The sequence below is a fragment of the Xenia sp. Carnegie-2017 genome, unplaced genomic scaffold (assembly GCF_021976095.1).
Source record: "Xenia sp. Carnegie-2017 unplaced genomic scaffold, XeniaSp_v1 HiC_scaffold_16, whole genome shotgun sequence".
Lineage (NCBI taxonomy): Eukaryota > Metazoa > Cnidaria > Anthozoa > Malacalcyonacea > Xeniidae > Xenia > Xenia sp. Carnegie-2017.
This window is the reverse complement of record NW_025813469.1, coordinates 9,432,766-9,452,824: the sequence shown is the minus strand read 5'-3', so window position 1 is coordinate 9,452,824 and position 20,059 is coordinate 9,432,766. Positions and strand designations below refer to the sequence as shown.

General features: G+C 33.1%; 2 protein-coding genes across 2 annotated transcripts; both read left to right on the top strand.

The window, feature by feature from the left end:
• Positions 1-15: 15 nt before the first annotated feature.
• LOC124436016 (protein NLRC5-like) lies at positions 16-9,581 on the top strand. The gene is made up of 8 exons (XM_046985940.1): positions 16-23; positions 373-1,030; positions 1,640-1,789; positions 1,871-2,357; positions 2,619-2,764; positions 2,897-3,431; positions 7,085-7,178; positions 8,552-9,581. The coding sequence occupies exons 1-8, from the start codon at positions 16-18 to the stop codon at positions 9,579-9,581; spliced, it is 3,108 nt and encodes a 1,035-aa protein (XP_046841896.1).
• Positions 9,582-12,493: 2,912 nt separating this feature from the next.
• Positions 12,494-15,121, top strand: LOC124436015 (ribosome-recycling factor-like). The gene is made up of 6 exons (XM_046985939.1): positions 12,494-12,548; positions 12,693-12,783; positions 13,646-13,781; positions 13,859-13,947; positions 14,183-14,342; positions 14,410-15,121. The coding sequence occupies exons 1-6, from the start codon at positions 12,494-12,496 to the stop codon at positions 14,488-14,490; spliced, it is 612 nt and encodes a 203-aa protein (XP_046841895.1). The 3' UTR covers positions 14,491-15,121.
• The last annotated feature ends 4,938 nt before the right edge of the window (positions 15,122-20,059 follow it).

The following is a 20,059-nucleotide window of genomic DNA, read 5'->3' as shown; positions in this document are numbered from 1 at the left end:
TGAAAAAGGTGCTAAATGTCTAAGTGAAGCTTTAAAAAGTAAAAACTGTAAACTAAGTGAATTGGATATTCGTTTTAATAAACTTAAAGATCAAGGTGCTAATTTGCTTATTCAAGCTACGAAATATGAGAACTGTAAACTTACTAAATTAAAGATTTGTGGCAACAACATAAGTAAACAAAGTGCTGAATCTTTTTCTGAAGCTTTAAAAAGTGAAAATTGTAAAATTACTGAACTTGACGTTCACTTTCACACATTAAGCAATGAAAATACAAAATCTCTTAGCAAAACTTTAAAAAGTGAGAATTGTAAATACGCTGAACTCTATATTCTTAAAAACATTGTAACTGCTGAAGAGGTTAAATGTTTTAGCGAAGCTTTAAAAAGTGAGAATTGCAAACTTATTAAATTGGATGTTAGTCACACTAAAATAGCAGATGAAGGTGCGAAGTATCTTAGTGAAGCTTTGAAGAGTAAGAAGTGTAAACTTATTAAATTGGATGTTAGTAAGACTAAAATAGCAGATGAAGGTGCGAAGTATCTTAGTGAAGCTTTGAAAACGGAGAACTGTAAACTTATTGACTTGTCTCTTGGTTCTAACAATATAAGTGATGAAGGTGCAAAATCTCTTAGCGAAGCTTTAAAAAGTGAGAATTGTAAACTTACTGAATTATATCTTCATAATAACAATATAGGTGATGAAGGTGCAAAATCTCTTAGTGAAGCTTTGAAAAGTGAGAATTTTAAACTTACTGAATTATATCTTCGTGATAACAATATAGGTTATGAAGGTGCAAAATATCTTAGTGAGGCTTTTAAAAGTGAGAATTGTAAACTTACTAAATTGTCTCTTTCTCAAAACAAAATAGGTGATGGAGGTGCAAAGTCTCTTAGTGAAGCTTTGAAAAGTGAGAAATGTAAACTTATTGAATTGCCTGTTAGTAATAACAATATAGGTGATAAAGGTGCAAAATATCTTAGTGAGGCCTTAAAAAGTGAGAATTGTAAACTTACTGAATTATATCTTAATAATAACAATATAGGTGATGAGGGTGCAAAATATCTTAGTGAAGCTTTGAAAAGTGGGAATTGTAAACTTACTGAATTATATCTTCGTGATAACAATATAGGTGATCGAGGGGCAAAATATCTTAGTGAGGCTTTAAAAAGTGAGAATTGTAAACTTACTGAATTGTCTCTTAATGTTAACATTATAGGTGATGAAGGTTCAAAATCTCTTAGTGAAGCTTTAAAAAGTGAGAATTGTAAACTTACTAAATTTTCTCTTTCTCAAAACAAAATAGGTGATGGAGGTGCAAAATCACTTAGTAAAGCTTTGAAAAGTGAGAATTGTAAACTTACTGAATTGCCTGTTAGTGCTAACAATATAGGTGATGAAGGTGCAAAATATCTTAGTGAGGCTTTAAAAAGTAAAGATTGTAAACTTACTGAATTGTCTCTTAATGTTAACAATATAGGTGATGAAGGTTCAAAATCTCTTAGTGAAGCTTTGAAAAGTGGGAATTGTAAACTTACTGAATTATATCTTCGTGATAACAATATATGTGATGAAGGTGCAAAATATCTTAGTGAGGCTTTAAAAAGTGAGAATTGTAAACTTACTAAATTTTCTCTTTCTCAAAACAAAATAGGTGATGGAGGTGCAAAATCACTTAGTAAAGCTTTGAAAAGTGAGAATTGTAAACTTACTGAATTGTCTCTTAATGTTAACATTATAGGTGATGAAGGTTCAAAATCTCTTAGTGAAGCTTTAAAAAGTGAGAATTGTAAACTTACTAAATTTTCTCTTTCTCAAAACAAAATAGGTGATGGAGGTGCAAAATCACTTAGTAAAGCTTTGAAAAGTGAGAATTGTAAACTTACTGAATTGCCTGTTAGTGCTAACAATATAGGTGATGAAGGTGCAAAATATCTTAGTGAGGCTTTAAAAAGTAAAGATTGTAAACTTACTGAATTGTCTCTTAATGTTAACAATATAGGTGATGAAGGTTCAAAATCTCTTAGTGAAGCTTTGAAAAGTGGGAATTGTAAACTTACTGAATTATATCTTCGTGATAACAATATATGTGATGAAGGTGCAAAATATCTTAGTGAGGCTTTAAAAAGTGAGAATTGTAAACTTACTAAATTGTCTCTTTCTCAAAACAAAATAGGTGATGGAGCTGCAAAATCTCTTAGTGAAGCTTTGAAAAGTGAAAATTGTAAACATAGTAAACTGGAAATTAGAAAAAACATTATAGGTGAAGAAGGTGCTAAATGTCTAAGTGAAGCTTTAAAAATTAAAAACTGTAAACTAAGTGAATTGGATATTCGTTTTAATAAACTTAAAGATCAAGGTGCTAATTTGCTTATTCAAGCTACGAAATATGAGAACTGTAAACTTACTAAATAAAAGATTTGTGGCAACAACATAAGTAAACAAAGGGCTGAATCTTTTTCTGAAGCTTTAAAAAGTGAAAATTGTAAAATTACTGAACTTGACGTTCACTTTCACACATTAAGCAATGAAAATACAAAATCTCTTAGCAAAACTTTAAAAAGTGAGAATTGTAAATACGCTGAACTCTATATTCTTAAAAACATTGTAACTGCTGAAGAGGTTAAATGTTTTAGCGAAGCTTTAAAAAGTGAGAATTGTAAACTTATTAAATTGGATGTTAGTCACACTAAAATAGCAGATGAAGGTGCGAAGTATCTTAGTGAAGCTTTGAAGAGCAAGAAGTGTAAACTTATTAAATTGGATGTTAGTAATACTAAAATAGCAGATGAAGGTGCGAAGTATCTTAGTGAAGCTTTGAAAACGGAGAACTGTAAACTTATTGACTTGTCTCTTGGTTCTAACAATATAAGTGATGAAGGTGCAAAATCTCTTAGCGAAGCTTTGAAAAGTGAAAATTGTAAACTTACTGAATTATATCTTCATAATAACAATATAGGTGATGAAGGTGCAAAATATCTTAGTGAGGCTTTGAAAAGTGAGAATTGTAAACTTACTAAATTGTCTCTTTCTCAAAACAAAATAGGTGATGGAGGCGCAAACTCTCTTAGTGAAGCTTTGAAAAGTGAGAATTGTAAACTTACTGATTTGCCTGTTAGTATTAACAATATAGGTGATGAAGGTGCAAAATATCTTAGTGAGGCCTTAAAAAGTGAGAATTGTAAACTTACTGAATTATATCTTAATAATAACAATATAGGTGATGAGGGTGCAAAATTTCTTAGTGAAGCTTTGAAAAGTGGGAATTGTAGACTTACTGAATTATATCTTCGCGATAACAATATAGGTGATGAAGGTGCAAAATATCTTAGTGAGGCTTTAAAAAGTGAGAATTGTAAACTTAATGAATTGTCTCTTAATGTTAACAATATAGGTGATGAAGGCTCAAAATCACTTAGTGAAGCTTTGAAAAGTGAGAATTGTAAACTTACTAAATTGTCTCTTTCTCAAAACAAATAAGTGATGAAGGTGCAAAATATCTTAGTGAGGCTTTGAAAAGTAAGAATTGTAAACTTACTAAATTGTCTCTTTCTCATAACAAAATAGGTGATGAAGGTGCAAAATATCTTAGTGAAGCTTTAAAAAGTGAGAATTGTAAACTTAATGAATTGGCTCTTTATAGTAAGAATATAGGTGATGAAGGTGCAAAATATCTTATTGAAGCTTTGAAAAGTGAGAATTGTAAACATACTTTCATTAAATATAAATTTTAACCATTTATTATATAAATTAATTCGCTTATTACATTAAACATGCTTAGAGAATATATATTTGACCTTACCGTTTAAATAGCCAGTAATCATGTTTTGATAAAATTAATTGAATTGTCCTGATTTTTTCGTGTTAAAAGCACCTTTCTTCATATAAATTTATGGTCTTTTGCTAGCTTGCTTTCAATACTGAATCATAGTTCTACCTAAAGAAAATTTTAATCAAATTACTTGACACATAGTTACAGCGACGGAAGTATGCTCTTTGTTTTTGTTTGTTCCTATCAAATTGCTGTCTTTTGGCCAGCATACTGTCCTTGCAGAATTAGTCCTCTGCAAGTATGAAAACAAGTTTAAAATTTCCTACTAATGTTTCTGAAGTTTCTTTTAAAGATATTTTGCAGATGCAAATGTCCACCAGGACATATAGATACATAATAAAAAAATGGATGTTTTCAATCATAATTCACTCAATATCATACCGAGCGTGTTTGCCTCAGAGACGTGGCTAGCATGCAAGTTTATTATTGCAATGTTGATTCTAAAATCTGTTCACTTTAGAAATCTTCTGGTTAGCAGGATGTTTAAAATAACTTGTTTTTTTATGCTGGTTATGTCAATGTGACATGAGGTTTAATTTTACCTGAAGATTGGCAAGCGACAATCGGTAACATAGTAATCCTGAAAAGGCAGTAAAAACATTATATGCATTGACCTTTTTGTTCCGTTTTTGCCAGTAAACATTGATCATAAAAAACTCATTTCAATATACTATTTAAATGATTAATTGAATTAAAGCATTATGAAGTGTAGATAGCAATGTATTTTATTGCAAATCTCAAGTATTTGTAGTGTTGAAAAATTGTTAATTTCTATAATTTGTTAAAACTACGATAGTTGCTGCAAACCGCGGGAAGTTAACAAACAATTAATAATGTTCATAAATAAAGTTATAAATAAATATTATAATTATTGAGTACAGGTCTCATATTTTCTTCACATTACTTATGATCACATGCCATATCAACCACGGAAAGTTCTTGACACTTTGACGCCTTGTCATTGAAGAAGCTTGTTTTTTCTAAAAGTATTATGAGGCAGGGACATACGGCATATGTGAGTAAAATTGTTTCTTAAATTTATTGATTATAACAGTAAAGATATTTGGCTTGCGCAAAAAGTATTCCTGAAGTGTTTTTTATTCTTAAATATCTCGCAATCAACTTCAGAAATTGAAGTAAAATAATAACGCCATTGAATGACTTAATAAAATATAACATACTTTTAATCGCACATAAATTTCATTGCTTGGACGTTTGTAAACCAAGACTAAGACAATTTTGTGCTACCGTACAGCATCTGCATATCAATTATATTAGGAAGATTTGTATTGTTTTAGTTATCATAAAACAAAGTCTTCACTAAGTCATTCAATTTTCTGTTTGCAGATCAAACTTCGACCTTTCACAAAAATTGTCAGTATAATTTTTAAAATTCAAACGACACACTGTATGTACAAACATATTTCGCCAACTTGGTCACGTGACAGTTTGCTTGTTGTCACTCATGTTAAATATTTATTAGTCTTAATGGACAGACTCATCACCCAAGATTTACAGCGTTTAACCTATATTTCTAGAATTTTTAATACACCAAAACAGCATGTGCTCAAGTTTGACAAAGAGATACAAGAATATAATGTCGCACATTAAAAAAGTTTTTCAGTATTTACACCAGAGTACTTTAGCATGGTAATCATGATTTTATAAGTTTACTTCATGCTTCAATAATTGTAGATTTTGTGGTAAAATTGAGCAAAGTGGAAATAATATAGAAATAAATATATTTTTCAGATAGATACATTACAAGGCAATAGAATTGCCAGTAATGGCGTACATGAATTTTGCGTTATAAAGACGACATGCAAGAACTCTATTGTAGTTATATTTATAAGTCGTTGAGTAAATTTGTTTGATATAAAATCATATAAACTGGTTATTATAGCATAGGAAGGGATGGGGGGAGTTCGCTAGGTGCCTTTAATCCCCATGAAATTTGTAATCGGGTCATACCTAACCCCTACAAATAGAGGATAACATTGCAAAAACATTACGTTATTGTTTTTAACAATATGTGTGCTGTAAAATATATATTAACATATATTCTGCACTAATCACATAAAAATTTAGAAAAAATTGTTGCGTTGGATGAGGCTCAAGTTAGTGGTGTGACACTGGTGCACTGAATGTGCAACAGTATAAGCTAATGGAAGAAAAATTTATAGGGGAAAATATGCCGCTGTAAAAATTTCCTTTTCTAATACCTGGTCTGACGCTGGCTAAGATTTGTAAGAAATCCAATAATACAAGATATACAAAGCGAACAAAAATGGCTATTTACATATAGATGACCTTAAATTTGGAAAAATTTGCTTTGAAAGTTTTGCACTTTGTCTCTATCCATATACCTTAACCCAATCCCCAACCACTTAATTTTGCATTCCAACCATCGTTTATTTTAAGTTTTTATAAAGTAAAATCGAGTTTGTTGCTGAATTGTCGTTTGTTGCGTTTCTACTTCATTTAATATCATTCGGGTCCACAGTCATCATGGCCAATGGAGAAATGGCTTCTGATGCCTGAAAAACTCAGTGAACTGGCCAAAGTCCTCTCTAGCCTTAAAATTAAAAACCTTCAATATTTTTCAATACTATGATTCAATCACAGTACGTATTTGGTTGTTCAGCTCATATCATCTGACAATATCGAATCAATTTTATTCACGACTGCTGTTTGTAGTTTAACCAACGAATTGATACATTTAGTTTATGGAACATTTCATAGACAAGGAGAAAGTATCATGTTTCGTCTCTTCTTGTCGTTCTCGGATTCCTGAATTGTGTTTGTGGTGTCATGTCTCTCCTTAATTATGCTTTGTCATCTCCTCCCTCTTTTGAAGAAATCCTTGGTTCCCGTACACGTTCTCCTTTGGAAAGTGATGGATGTGAATAAGTTAAAATAGAAACAACATGGCGACGGGTCATGTAAAATTTGTGTCGTATACTACCATAATTATAACAAGTTTTAAAAAATGTTTTTCAAAAATTTTTGCCATTTCTACACATCCAAGCTTTTCTAAGATTTATTTTTATTCTTATCGTTTGCACATTAGAGGTTATGCCAGCAAGAAAGGTGAGAAAGTATTTCATATTAACTATGTCTTAGTCACTCAGTGTGAGTGTGACAGTGTCGTTTTTCAGTTTTTGCAATATGACTCACAACTTTTCCCGTGTTTGTTTAATTAACACAAATGAATGACCATTTCATTTTTGACTATCGTGTTTCGCTATCATTAGTCAATAAAAAGAAGATCATGGCCGTATCATTTGACAGCAATGTTGCTGAAGGCAATGTTGATGTTGAAAAACTATCGTCTAGCGTGGAGACAGAGTGAGATAAATTACGTCATGCATTTAAAATTTCCATAACAACAAGAATTACAACAGGTATGGACATTAAATTATTTAGATGTTTCTCTTGTAAAATATCTTATCACTCAACTCTTATCACCTTACTCACCTTCCCCATTATCTCATTTACACACAGTCACTCAAAAACCAACGTCGTTGCTCACTTACTCCTCTCCCTTGCTTATTCCAATATCTCCCTGTCTATTACTGCTTGTCATGCTCAATCATTTCTTTTTGTCTCTTATCCATTCCTTCCTTTTGTCTCACAATCGTTCACACACTTCTTTAATTTCTCCCTTATTACTCACGCACTCCCTCATACACTCACTACCTCTTTCACTTATTTCCTTATTTACACACACTCTCCCTCATTCGCTCCCACAGTCTCTCCTTTATTTACACGCCCCATTAATCACTCACACACTCCTTCGTTCACAAACGCCCTCTGTCATTCACTCACACACACTTCCTCATTCATTCCACTCCCACTATCATATGCAACGAATGTTGCTGTTAGCCTTAGCACGATTACGTTTACGGACTGCAATAAAAAAAGGAAAGAAAATTTCGAATTGCTTTTAATTGAAGTTGCGTAGCAAAGATTCCCGTTCACTCATTGGTTAATGGAGGTCGAGTTCTAATCAATATCGTCAAAAAACGTTAACATACAATTTTGGCATGTCTTTGAGTGTTGTAATTATTGTAGAAGTTGAACCTGCTGCTCCCGATTTGTCTGCGATTAAATTACAACAATTACACTCGCGTTTACATATTGTTGTAATTGTTATAAATCTACATCGCCGATAGAATTACAACAATTACAACAATATGTGAACCCTAGAACCCTAGGCTTAAGTGAACATAGGTAACTTCTGCGAAATAACTGTTTATCTGTTGAATCTATCTATTATTTTATGCCACAGGTAATAGAGTCAAAGATAAATGTTTGGGCATCAATTTTTATTGAGTGAAATAAATTCTTGCACATCAAAATAAAGAAGCCACACACTAATAAAAAAATGTCGCTTACAGACAATTGTATTTCAGCAATAGATTGGTGAAGCCAGTCGAAATTTTACAAAAGAAGAATATTTTTTAATTTTTTTGCCTTAATGCAACTAGAAACAAGAGATAGGCATTTTAGGCCTTATAAAAGTCTCTCGCCAGTGTTTGTAAAAAATTAGTCTAATTATATTACGACTTTTGAGTAAATCTGCACTTTGCACTGAAATTTCCCCAGTCAGTTATAGCACCCCAGTTTCAGGCATCCCTATAAATTTTGAATGTTTTTCTTGCAAGTATGACATCACAATAATGCGACATTTTTCTTATGGTATGCTGTCACGTTTGTAGGTTTAAAGAGTGGATGTCTTGTTTCTATTCGAATGACAAGGATAAAAGTTTTGGTTTTCTTGGAGTTAAGTGCTTTTACGAGTTGCAGAATCCTAGTTTAATTCGGGATGCTTGCACAAAATTGGAGACCTCCAAACAGACTAACAATAGAGAAATCTTTTTAAATGTTGTTACTTTTACGCCACTTGATGCTAGTTCACTTTTTGGATTTTTATCTGAATGTGAGCATTTAACTAAACTAGAATTTACTTCATGCAAATTTCTTGACGATCAAAGCTGTCTCAGTGCGAAAAAAATTTTATCAAATGGCACAGCTGAAAAGTTACTGTCTTTGCAATTTAAGTCGTGTACCGTTAGTTCTCATTTTTGGAAACATCTTAGTGACGCTTTTACAAGTGAGAATTATCAAGTCACTGATTTGAATATAAGTCTTAACAGTCTATCGTTAAAAGCTGCAGAGTATCTTAGCGAGGCTTTACAAAATAAGAGTTGTAAACTTAGGAAATTGGATATTAGTAAAAACACGATGACTGATGACGGTGCTAAATATCTTCAAATGGCTTTAACTTCTAAAAATTGGCAACTCGACAATTTGAACATAAGTTGTAACAATTTAACACCTACAGCTGCAGAGTATCTTAGTGAGGCTTTGAAGAGTGAAAATTGCAAACTTACTGAATTTTACATTAATGAAAACAACTTAGATGCTGAAGGTACAAAACATCTCAGTGAGACTTTAAAGAGTAAAAATTGTAAACTTGCTGAATTATACATCAATAAAAACAATTTAGGTGATGAAGGTGCAAAATATCTTAGTAAAGCTTTGACATATAAAAAATGTAAGCTTACCATTCTTGATATTAGTTGCAATAATATAGACGATGATGGTGCTAATTATGTTAGAGACGCATTAAAAAATAAAAAATGCGTACTCACCGAATTAAATATCAGCCATAACAGATTAACAGATAATGGAGCAGAGTGTTTTAGCGAAGCTTTGAAAACGAGAGTTGTAAACTTAAGATTTTGATTATGAATAAAAACGATATTGCACATGAACGAGCGAACAATCTTCCTATAGAATTCTTAAGCCAAGGTATTTCAAATTCTTGCATAAATTATTGATCATCCGTGTATAACAAATAACGTAAAATTAAAATGTTGTTATAGCAATTTAAAAAATACAGGTTTTAGTCGATTGTTGTTAGCTGGCACATGCTGTTCAAACGGCACTGAACTAACTTAGTTTTTCAGTCAAGACATATAAAGCACTAATGGTAAAAGGAATAATGTAATGCTCTGTAACAAAAAGATTTCAATTTCTAGTTCAGCGAAACCATTTTTAATTAGTCAGTTTGCTTATTTTGAGTAATAAAGGACAACTAACATTAAAGTACTTAGTTTTTAGGCCCACTTTAAGTTTTTCTTTAAATCTTAAGTAATACTGCACGATTTCTTTGAGTATTAGTTATGTAGTACGTAGCAGGATCATAAAATTTTCTCATATGTATTTGTATAACGCGTGAGAAAAGAGTAAACAAACGTTCATACAGAGTTTTCTGTTAGCCAGTTTTACACTTTCAATGCTTTTCATCTGATCTTAACAAAGACTATTCACAGAATAAAAATATCTGGTCTAAGCAAATTAGCTAATGTTTACTTCTAATTTTGTCTTATGCAAGAGTAGTTTGTACAAGAACTTAATGAAGCATTTGTTTAAGAGCTTTTCTAAAACCTTTATAGGTTGTAATATTGTATAATGTACTGTAAATAATTAATTAACAAATGTAATTCAAATTGAAAGCACTTGAATGTATCCACTACCTGACAATCTTTTGAGTCATTGTTTGCAGTTGACAAGAGGTGGGTGCCCCTTTGCTGGTCTATAATTGTCTTGACCATTTTTTATCTTGGTGTAAGTTTTAGCGGCATTCGTTTCAAGATCCTCAATTTAATCATGTCAAATTTTGAAAGTTTTTTCTGTGCATGATATCGTACTTTTCTACTTGAATCCTTTTAAGTTGAGTGAAAACGTTTTGTTGTTAAATAAAAAAAAAATTGGATGACTTTTTGGAGATTTAATCATTTAAGAATAGCAAAATTTTTTAATTACAACATGATATCCCCAATAGCCTTTTCCTATTACCTCATAGTTTCGGTGGTGAAGACAAATATCTTTTTAAATTATTTACTGTTCAATGTTAGTTTATTTTCTTTTACAATACTACATCAGAATAATCATGTCGTTCATGTTTTACGTACGAAGTCTTGACTTTTTAATAAAACTCCAATACAAAAACTTACTGATGATATCATACAAAAATTGCCACTACTTCAGAACTATATTTAAACAAGAAACAAGGCTTTCTAAAACATTTTTTCTGATCCATAGTTTGTTCTTGTGTGTTTTTCTGTGCCATTCAGAAACCAAGAAAGAAGCTTTAGCGTCATCTGACAAAATATGGCGTTGCAACAGTTGGCAACATAATCGGCATTTAGTTTTACCAATACAATTTTAAGCTCTAAAAAGTTTCTACTTTGTCATTTTCTTCAATTTGAAGAAACGCTTGTCAAATATCGATGTAAAGTATATAAAAGATATGTATAGAGCATTGGGGTAACTGCAATGAGCTCTGGGCTGTTAGAGCAACAGGCACTCATATAATTAGCTTGCAAATGGCATCCTTAATCGGTGATATATATAAGCATAAAGATAAAAAAAGTAGGTTTATATTTGGGCAAATGGAAGCACTATAGATATTTCTTATTGAAGATTGTTCGTAAATTCGTGTTCGTAACAGTAAAATTGAAATTCTAGTTGTTATTATTCTGTATAAAAATTAAAAACCATTTAATAATGTGTTCTTATTATCATTTCTAAGAAAATTTTTTAAGTTGTCAGATTTTGGTATGGGGGAAGAGGGGGGCACCCCCTCCTTGATAGACCACGAGAAACCTGGTTCAAACTTACGCCACTGGTATAGAGAAAATATTTAAGAGAAAAATTGGTATTTAATAAAGATTTAAATTTTTGCTTTTTTAACCAATATTACGTAAAAAGTGTTCAATGTTGTCAACTTATCCTGCATCAAAATGTCAATCATTACAGTGTGGAAAAATTGTGCTCACATAAAGTTCTATTTCTCATTCACCATCATTCATATGTTAATTGGGAGGGGATATTATTCGTTGATTTAGCTATGAATGGCTAATGTCTGTTGAAACTAATTTCACCTTAAGAGAAAATAACCCAGCATAGCACAATATATGAATATGATCTCCCTTAATTGACGTTCGATTGAAGTCGATTTACTGCTAGCCACGGTACCATGTTACCTCTGCCGAGCCCGTTCTTCAGTTATTTAATACATGTTTTAAAAAAGTGGGTGCAATGAGCCCAAAAGAGTGTATGAGTCAGGGGTGCACCAGGAAAGATCCCTGCGTTGTTATAATGGTCACTGAATGGTCCTTATAGGCTAGTCTGCCTCTGGTACATTTCTTATTGTACATCGTTCATTTAGTACTAGTAGACAAGGAGAAATTATTATATCTTGTCTCTTCCTATCATTCGCTTTCGATTCCACCATACACTATTGGCAATGCAGTTAACCCTTTACTGGGCAGTGTCGCACATCTGCAACGAAATGTTTAACCCTCTAGGACCCGGGCCTATTCAAAAGTTCGTACACGCCTTAATCTGTGATTGTTGCCGGCGAGCAACAACGGCCTCTAGAGGGTTAATGTATGCAAACTTTTCAAAAAATTCGCCATGGGTGCCACTGCGTGTTACTTGTTCGGAATGTGATGGATGTGAATAAGTAAAACGAAAACAACATGGCGGCGCATTATGTAAAATTTGTGTCGTTCACTTCTGTTTTTACTCCAAGCTTTCAAAAATGTTTTTTGCCGATGTTTCGCATTTCTATCCATCAAAACCTTCCTATGAATAATTTATATTCATATCATGCACCTGTTAGAGGCTATGCGAGCAAAAAAGGTGAGGATTTATTTCATAATATGCTAAGTGCTAACTGTTTTTCAGTTTTTGCCATTTGATTCACAATTTAACTCATGCATGTTCAATCCATTAACAAAACTAAATGACCATTAACATTTTTACGTCTTTTTTTGCTTTTATCAGGCAATAAGAAGATCATGGCCTCATCATTTGACAGCAATGTTGCTGAGGGAATTGTTGATGTCGAAAAACTAACGTCTAGCATGGAGACAGAGTTAGATAAATTACGTCATGCATTAAAAAAATGAATAACAACGAGAATTTCAACAGGTATGGCCAATAAAGGAGTCAGATCTTCATCCCATAAAAGATCTCACTCCCTCCTACCACCTTACTTACTCACTAACTGTTTTGCTTATTTGATCACTATTACAATTATTAATTAATTCACTCAATAACCAACATCCTTGCTCACTCACTCTAACCCTTTCATAACTTCCTTAGCCTCTTGTTATTTCTTACTCTCAAGTTTACTCATTTGTTTATTTTTCTCACCCACTCACACTTCCTCCCTCCCTTGCTTATTCCTTCCTTCCATTCCATTCCATTCCATTCCATTCCATTTCCATTCCATTCCATTCCATTCCATTCCTTCCATTCCATTCCATTCCATTCCTCCACTGTTCCTTTCCATTCCATTCCATTCCATTCCATCATTCCATTCCTTCCACTTGTTCATTCCATTCCACCACTTTCATTCCATTCCATTCCCTTCCATTCCATTCCTTCCATTCCTTGTTCATTCCATTCCATTCCATTCATTCCATTCCTTCCATTTCCACTCCTTCCTTCCTTCTTCCATTCCACCTCCCTCACCCTTCATTCCTCCCTACCTCCCTTGTTCACAGACACACTCCCTCCCTCCCTTTTTCACAGACACACTCCTTCCTCCATTGTTCACTGACACACTCCCTTACTCCCTTCTTCATTCACACTCGCTTTCTCTTTTCCTTGTTCACTCACATACTCCTTATCTCGTCCATGGAAGCGTTATCTCTGTACGCCCTTCTCTTACTTAATGTCTCCCTTGCTCGTTTTAGTTGAAAATGGTTTATTTTTCTCACTCACTTTCTTAGGACAAATCTTATATTTTCAGCATTTTTCGACAATATCAAAATAACGTCTGGAAAACGTAAAACATCTCTTGGAAATGTAGCCATCATTCAAAATAAAGATGACAAGTATATTTTGGATCTTGCTTTATCACCAAATGTAAGGTATTGTGGGACATGATTGAATTTGTTTGAATTAAGTCATTGTTATTTAAGGGCTTTTGCTTATTTTTGTAGCTGACTCTATCTGTAATGAAGACTTTGAATGACAAATCTATCTTCAGTCCAACACTGGAAGGAAATAAAATCACAGTTACTGTACCATGGTAAATTTTTCTTAAACAAGGAGTGAAGTATTGTGAATGGTCACACTTCATTAAGAATCATGCAAAGACTTTAGTTCTTAATTTTGTAATGTTTTGTTTAAGGTCTTCATCAGGAGTCACCTTTATCACAAGCGAATTGAGTTGTTAGCTATTCGTATGTAGCTTAGTCTCAAGTCGTCCGTACAAATGTGCAATGTTTACTGTAATTTTTCGACAATCTGTTTTGTACTCAAAGGCTAACGATGGAATTGCGCCATGATTTAGTAAAATCTGCAAAAGGTTTGAGTAAAGAGGCGAAGATTGGGATAAGAAAAATGCGTCAAAAAGGAATGAATGATGTACTTAAACAAAGGAAAGAAATCTCTCAAGATGATGCTAGGATGCTTGAGAATCATGTGAGAAATATTTTATTTAACAAAAAATCTCTTCCTTGTCTTGATCAAAAACTTTCAATTCATTCAGATTCAGTTCTTAACTGATAACTATGTTAAACAAGTTGACGACATTTTACGGGAGAAATCTAAAGAGTTATTGCTGAGGTGAAAGAACATTAACAAACCAGTAAAACATGTCGTGAGCGTTTCTATTAATAATATCCGTAAAACAAGAGCCATTTATGGAAAGTGGTAGCTAAAAGAGCCCGCTTTCATTGGCTCAGAAGCATTTTTGGCGGTCTATTTAAACGTAATTTCACCGAAAGAGAATTTAGAATTTCGACAAAAATGGCAGAAGTTTTTTAAAACGCCAATTGCAAGATAAAAAAGCCTGCGCGTACGAATGTGATTCGGAGTAGCTAAGAACACCGGCATCTGAGTTTTCATTTATAATGCAAGCATTTCAAAAAATAATAAATGCATGTCCGGTTTTTTCAAGTAGCTAAAACGTTTTAAATCATATTAAACTCTTTATAAACATCGCTTGCTTGCTCTTTACCGTGAAATATCGAACCTCTGTCTTTTGGTGAATATCTCACCCTATGTGATCGATCTTTACAAATGGAGATGAGTCAGATATTTCTCCAAGCGTTTGGTTGGTAAAGGCTTAAAAGGACCAATATATGTTAATGGATATCTCAATTAAGGGAGCCAATTGTTATAGTTCTAGCCATTGAGTTTATTTTCTATGTTGACGATCGGCATTCACAAGTCTCAAGATTAAATATCTATAATGATTATCCGTACCCACAGTTATTTACATCAAGTATCTCCAGTGATCATTATTATCCACAATTATCTTCATCGAAAATCCATAATGATCATCAGCATCAGGAATGGTCTACATTTACTTTATATCCACGGTTATCATCGCTATCCACAATTCTCTACATGAAATATCTATATTGATCATCATTATCCACAATCATTTCAAGATGCTCTCATCTGCTTTCCAAAGCATCTAAACATTCCTGAATATCAAAGCTTTCATAGCTTGTCAACATCCTAAAAAATATTTGAAAGATATTTCATGGGTTAAATATTCAAAATATTTATATCCATTCTGTTCCTGACCTGACGTCCATGTCATTTCTTCTATTGTATTCTGTTGAGGTTATTGAATATTGTTTTAACCGCTTGTTTAAGTCTTTCTCGATTGCATAACGTTGATAAAGTGAACAAACATTCTCTTCTGAAATTTTCAATTTTCTTTCCAGATTTGTGACAAATCTGGATGATTTCTCAAGTTCTAGTTCTAGTTCGTCACATTGTCTAAAAAATAATGAATTTGTGTCCCTCTGTGGCGTAGCAACGTGCCACTTCGCTAGTTTTTGTCTTGCGTATAAATTTTTGCTATTAATCCTAGTTTGTAATTTTTTGTTTTTGTCCCTGCTGAAACTGAACAGAGAACTTACGAAGCAAAACTTAACAAGACACCAATCTGGCGATCACTCGAACTAAAATGTTTAATTATATTTTGCGTATTAGCTATATTGGTTGCCTAATAATAAACATGAAAAAATTTCTTAATTAGCTAAGTGTACTTTTTTTTTAAAATACCAGTGCAATAATACAAAACACCCGTGTAAAGAAGCGAAACACCAGTGCCATTTTCTTTTTGATTGTCTTTGAAAAATTGCACTCGAAACTATGCTATTACTTCAGTCATATTATCTTTTCTCACTCTCTCTCTCTTACACAAGCACATACGTACACACATATGTTTTCGAGACAATTGTTATATATGTGTTCTAAACGCAAAAAAGACGTTTGGCATTACTAAATAATTGATATTGTGGGTAAACTCAAAAACTGCCCAACACCCTCACTCCCTAACTTTGATACCTCAAGATCAAAACAAAATCTTTGAGTCTATGTATCTTTCGACAAAATATTGTCGGATTTTGTGGGGGGATTTAGTTCAGTGTCGTAACACAACCATGGTGGGCCCTCTGTCAACTAGCCATTAGTGGTGCCCCATGCTTTAGCAGAAAATAGGTTAAATAATTGTACATATTAGTTAAATAATAAAATAGAGACTTTATCATGGTGACAAATTTGAAAATCGTTTTAAAGATAGCAAACACATGGACGGATCTAGGATTTTTCAAACATCAGTCATAAAACGTCGGAGGCGGAGGGGGGGTCTGAGGCATTCTCCCCTGAGAAATTTTCAATTTCAGAGCCTTGAAAATGCCATTTTCAACGTTTTAGAGCAATACATAATGTATTTTGTGGGCATCGTTTTTGCGTAAAAACAACACATTTTACTTACGTTTTTAAAAAAATAATGAAGTGAAAATACATCTGGAGGGAGGAGTCTGAGGCATTCTCCCCTGAGAAATTTTGAATATCAGAGCCTTGAAAATGCCATTTTCTGCGTTTTAGAGCAATACAAAATGTATTTTGTGGGCATCGTTTTTGCGTAAAAACAACACATTTTGCTTACGTTTTTTTTAAAAAAATGAAGTGAACAATACTTGAATGTTTTGCCAAATATTTAGGCTCATTATCATGCCAAATATATGGCTCATTAGCCTGTCTAGGAACGTAAAATTTATTTTACAATAATGCTATTCAAAAACAGATATAGTATCTAAAAATTTCTACCAAGTTGTCAGGCATAGACCACCCCTAGAGACCTCCATTCAAACCTCTATGTAATGAGTTAATGTTAAAGATTATACTGCATCACTATACGAAAAATAGAACGCTAGTTCGTATTCACATATATAGTTCAGTTTATTTAGTCACGTGATATTTTTGTATATATAAACTATTGACATTCCTCTGAGTTTCCAGTTACGATTATAGTTTTGTATTGAATCTTCTTATTTAATTAGCCCACTACAATAAATAAATGTTTGCTCAAACAATTTTGCTAAAGATTAACAGGTTATGGGCCCAGGGAGCGCATGTTCGGTTTGAGGACTTGTTGAGGTGTAATTTATAGATAAATTAGCCGTATTTTTGACAAGTTTTGACAATGGCGTCAGGTAGTGACGAACACGCAATGTTGTATCGAATCGAAAAATTTAATGGAGAGAACTTTCATCTTTGGAAATTTAAGTTACAAATGATCCTAGAAGATAAAGATCTTTGGGATATTGTTAATGGCGTCGAGGTTGAGCCTTCTGTTGAAGATTCAACTGAAACTCAACGCAAACAATTTCAAAGACGAGAAAGAAAAGCTCTCGCTACAATCTGTTTATCATTAAAGGACGAACAATTGTTAATAGCTCGATCGGCTAAAACAGCGAAGGAAGCATGGTCAAAATTGGAAGACCACTATGAAGTAAAGTCTTTGGCGAACAAACTATTTCTTCGAAAGAAATATTTCTCGGCAACTATGGGGATTGATGAATCTATGACTGAGCATATTAATAAAATGAAAGCTTTGGCAAGTCAGCTTGAAGCGCTGGGTGCATCTATAACAGAGGATGATCAGGTTGCAACCATCTTATGTAGCCTCCCGGAATCCTACAGTAACTTGATTACAGCTTTAGAGTCTCGTGCTGATGATTTAACATTGGAATTTGTAGTAGCAAGGTTGTTGCATGAAGACTACAAACGTAAAGAAAATTTATCAAGTGCAGATGCTGGAGAAGATGCTTTATTGTCAAAAAATGAGAGAAACAATAAATAAAAATAAAATACAAGAAAAAAGGAAAATGTTACAATTGTGGAATCCCTGGACATTGGGCAAGAAATTGCAATAAACCCAAGAAAAATAAGTCAAGAGACCCCAAAGAAAGAAAAGAAGATACATCATTTAATGCATCTGTTGAACATGCATTATTTTGGTCATCGGAATCTAAAAATCATAAAGACTTTGAATGGTATATAGACTCAGGAGCATCCCAACACATGTCATATGAAAAGAAAATGATGGTTGGCTATGTTCATTTTGCAAGCCCACAAAAGGTACGTCTGGGAGATAATCGTGTTGTCCAAGCATTTGGAAAAGGAAATATTTGGCTTAACATCAAAGCTGGTAAGAAATATAAACCTGTAAGATTGGTGGATGCTTTGCATGTTCCAGACCTTGCAAAGAATCTATTTTCAGTAAGTGCCACGACTAAGCGAGGATATTCAATTCATCTTCAAGAAAGTGGATGTGTTATCTTTGACACATCAGGAACAGTCATGGGATCTGGTAAGCTACGAAATAGCTTATACATACTTGATGCAAGTTTAAAGAATGATAAATTTCATGATGTCAATATGGTTAAAAAAGATCATCAAGAGGATTTATGGCATCAGAGGTATGGTCATTTGAGTATAAAGAATTTGCAATTATTGAGAGATCACAAATTGGTTAATGGGTTGGATTTTGAGTCTACAAAAGAACCTAAGTTCTGTGAAGGTTGTGCAAAGGGCAAACAGAATCGAATTTCATTTCCCAAAGGACAAGCAACTCAAGCAAAGGAAATTCTTGAAATCATTCACAGTGACGTTTGTGGACCTATGCAAGAAAACAGTTATGGTGGTAGTCGTTACTATGTTACCTTTATTGACGATAAGTCCAGATTCACAGCTGTTTACTTTATAAAAAGAAAAAAATGAGGTATTAGAGAAGTTTAAGGAATATGAAGCTATGGTTACAAATTTCACAGAGAAGAAGATCAAAATCCTTAGATCAGATAATGGCGGTGAATATAGATCCAAAGAGTTCATGAACTATCTTAAAGAAAAGGGAATTCAACATCAATTAAGTGTACCTAGAACACCACAACAGAATGGTGTATCCGAGAGAATGAACCGAACTATACAAGAAGCGGCTAGGTCCATGATGTGTCATGCAAATCTTGAGAAAAGGTTTTGGGCTGAAGCTGTATGCACAGCAGTCGTTATTAGAAATCGAAGTCCTACAGCAGCTGTTAATGGAATGACACCTTATGAAAGCTTCTATGGAAAGAAACCAGATGTATCGCATTTTAAGGTATTTGGATGTACTGCCTATATGCATGTATCAAAGGAAAATAGAAAGAAATGGGATTCGAAAACAAAAAGATGTATATTTGTTGGTTACAGTCTTTCAAGTAAAGGATATAGACTTTTTTGACCTTGAGACTCAAAAGGTTTATATATCCAGAGATGTCTTGTTTAATGAAGATGAATTTATCAAACAAACAAAGAAAGAAATAGTTGATCTCAATGAAATGAATTCAAGATTTATTAAAGAAGAATTTACGATTACTAATCTTTCTTTACCTTCACCGAATCATAAAGACGATACCACAATAGATCCTAATCAAGACATGAATCAGTCAAACATTTTGCAAGAAACAGAAATCGAAGAACAACCACGACGTTCATTTCGTCAACGAAAACCTCCAGAAAGATATGGGACAGTGATTACTGGAAATTGGTGGGAAAGTAACACAGCATTCATAAATGAAGAGCTAAGTTTAACAGAACCCACAACCGTAGATGAAGCTCTAACTGGTCCTGATAAGAAGCATTGGAAATATGCCATGGATGATGAATACGCAGCTCATATCAAGAACGAAACATGGACATTAGTTGATCTTCCCGAAAAACGAAAAACTATCAATTGTCGTTGGGTATTTAAAGTAAAATACAACGTGGATGGATCTGTAGAGAGACATAAAGCTCGTCTAGTCGCAAAAGGTTTTTCTCAGGAACCAGGTTTGGATTACGACGAAACATTTTCG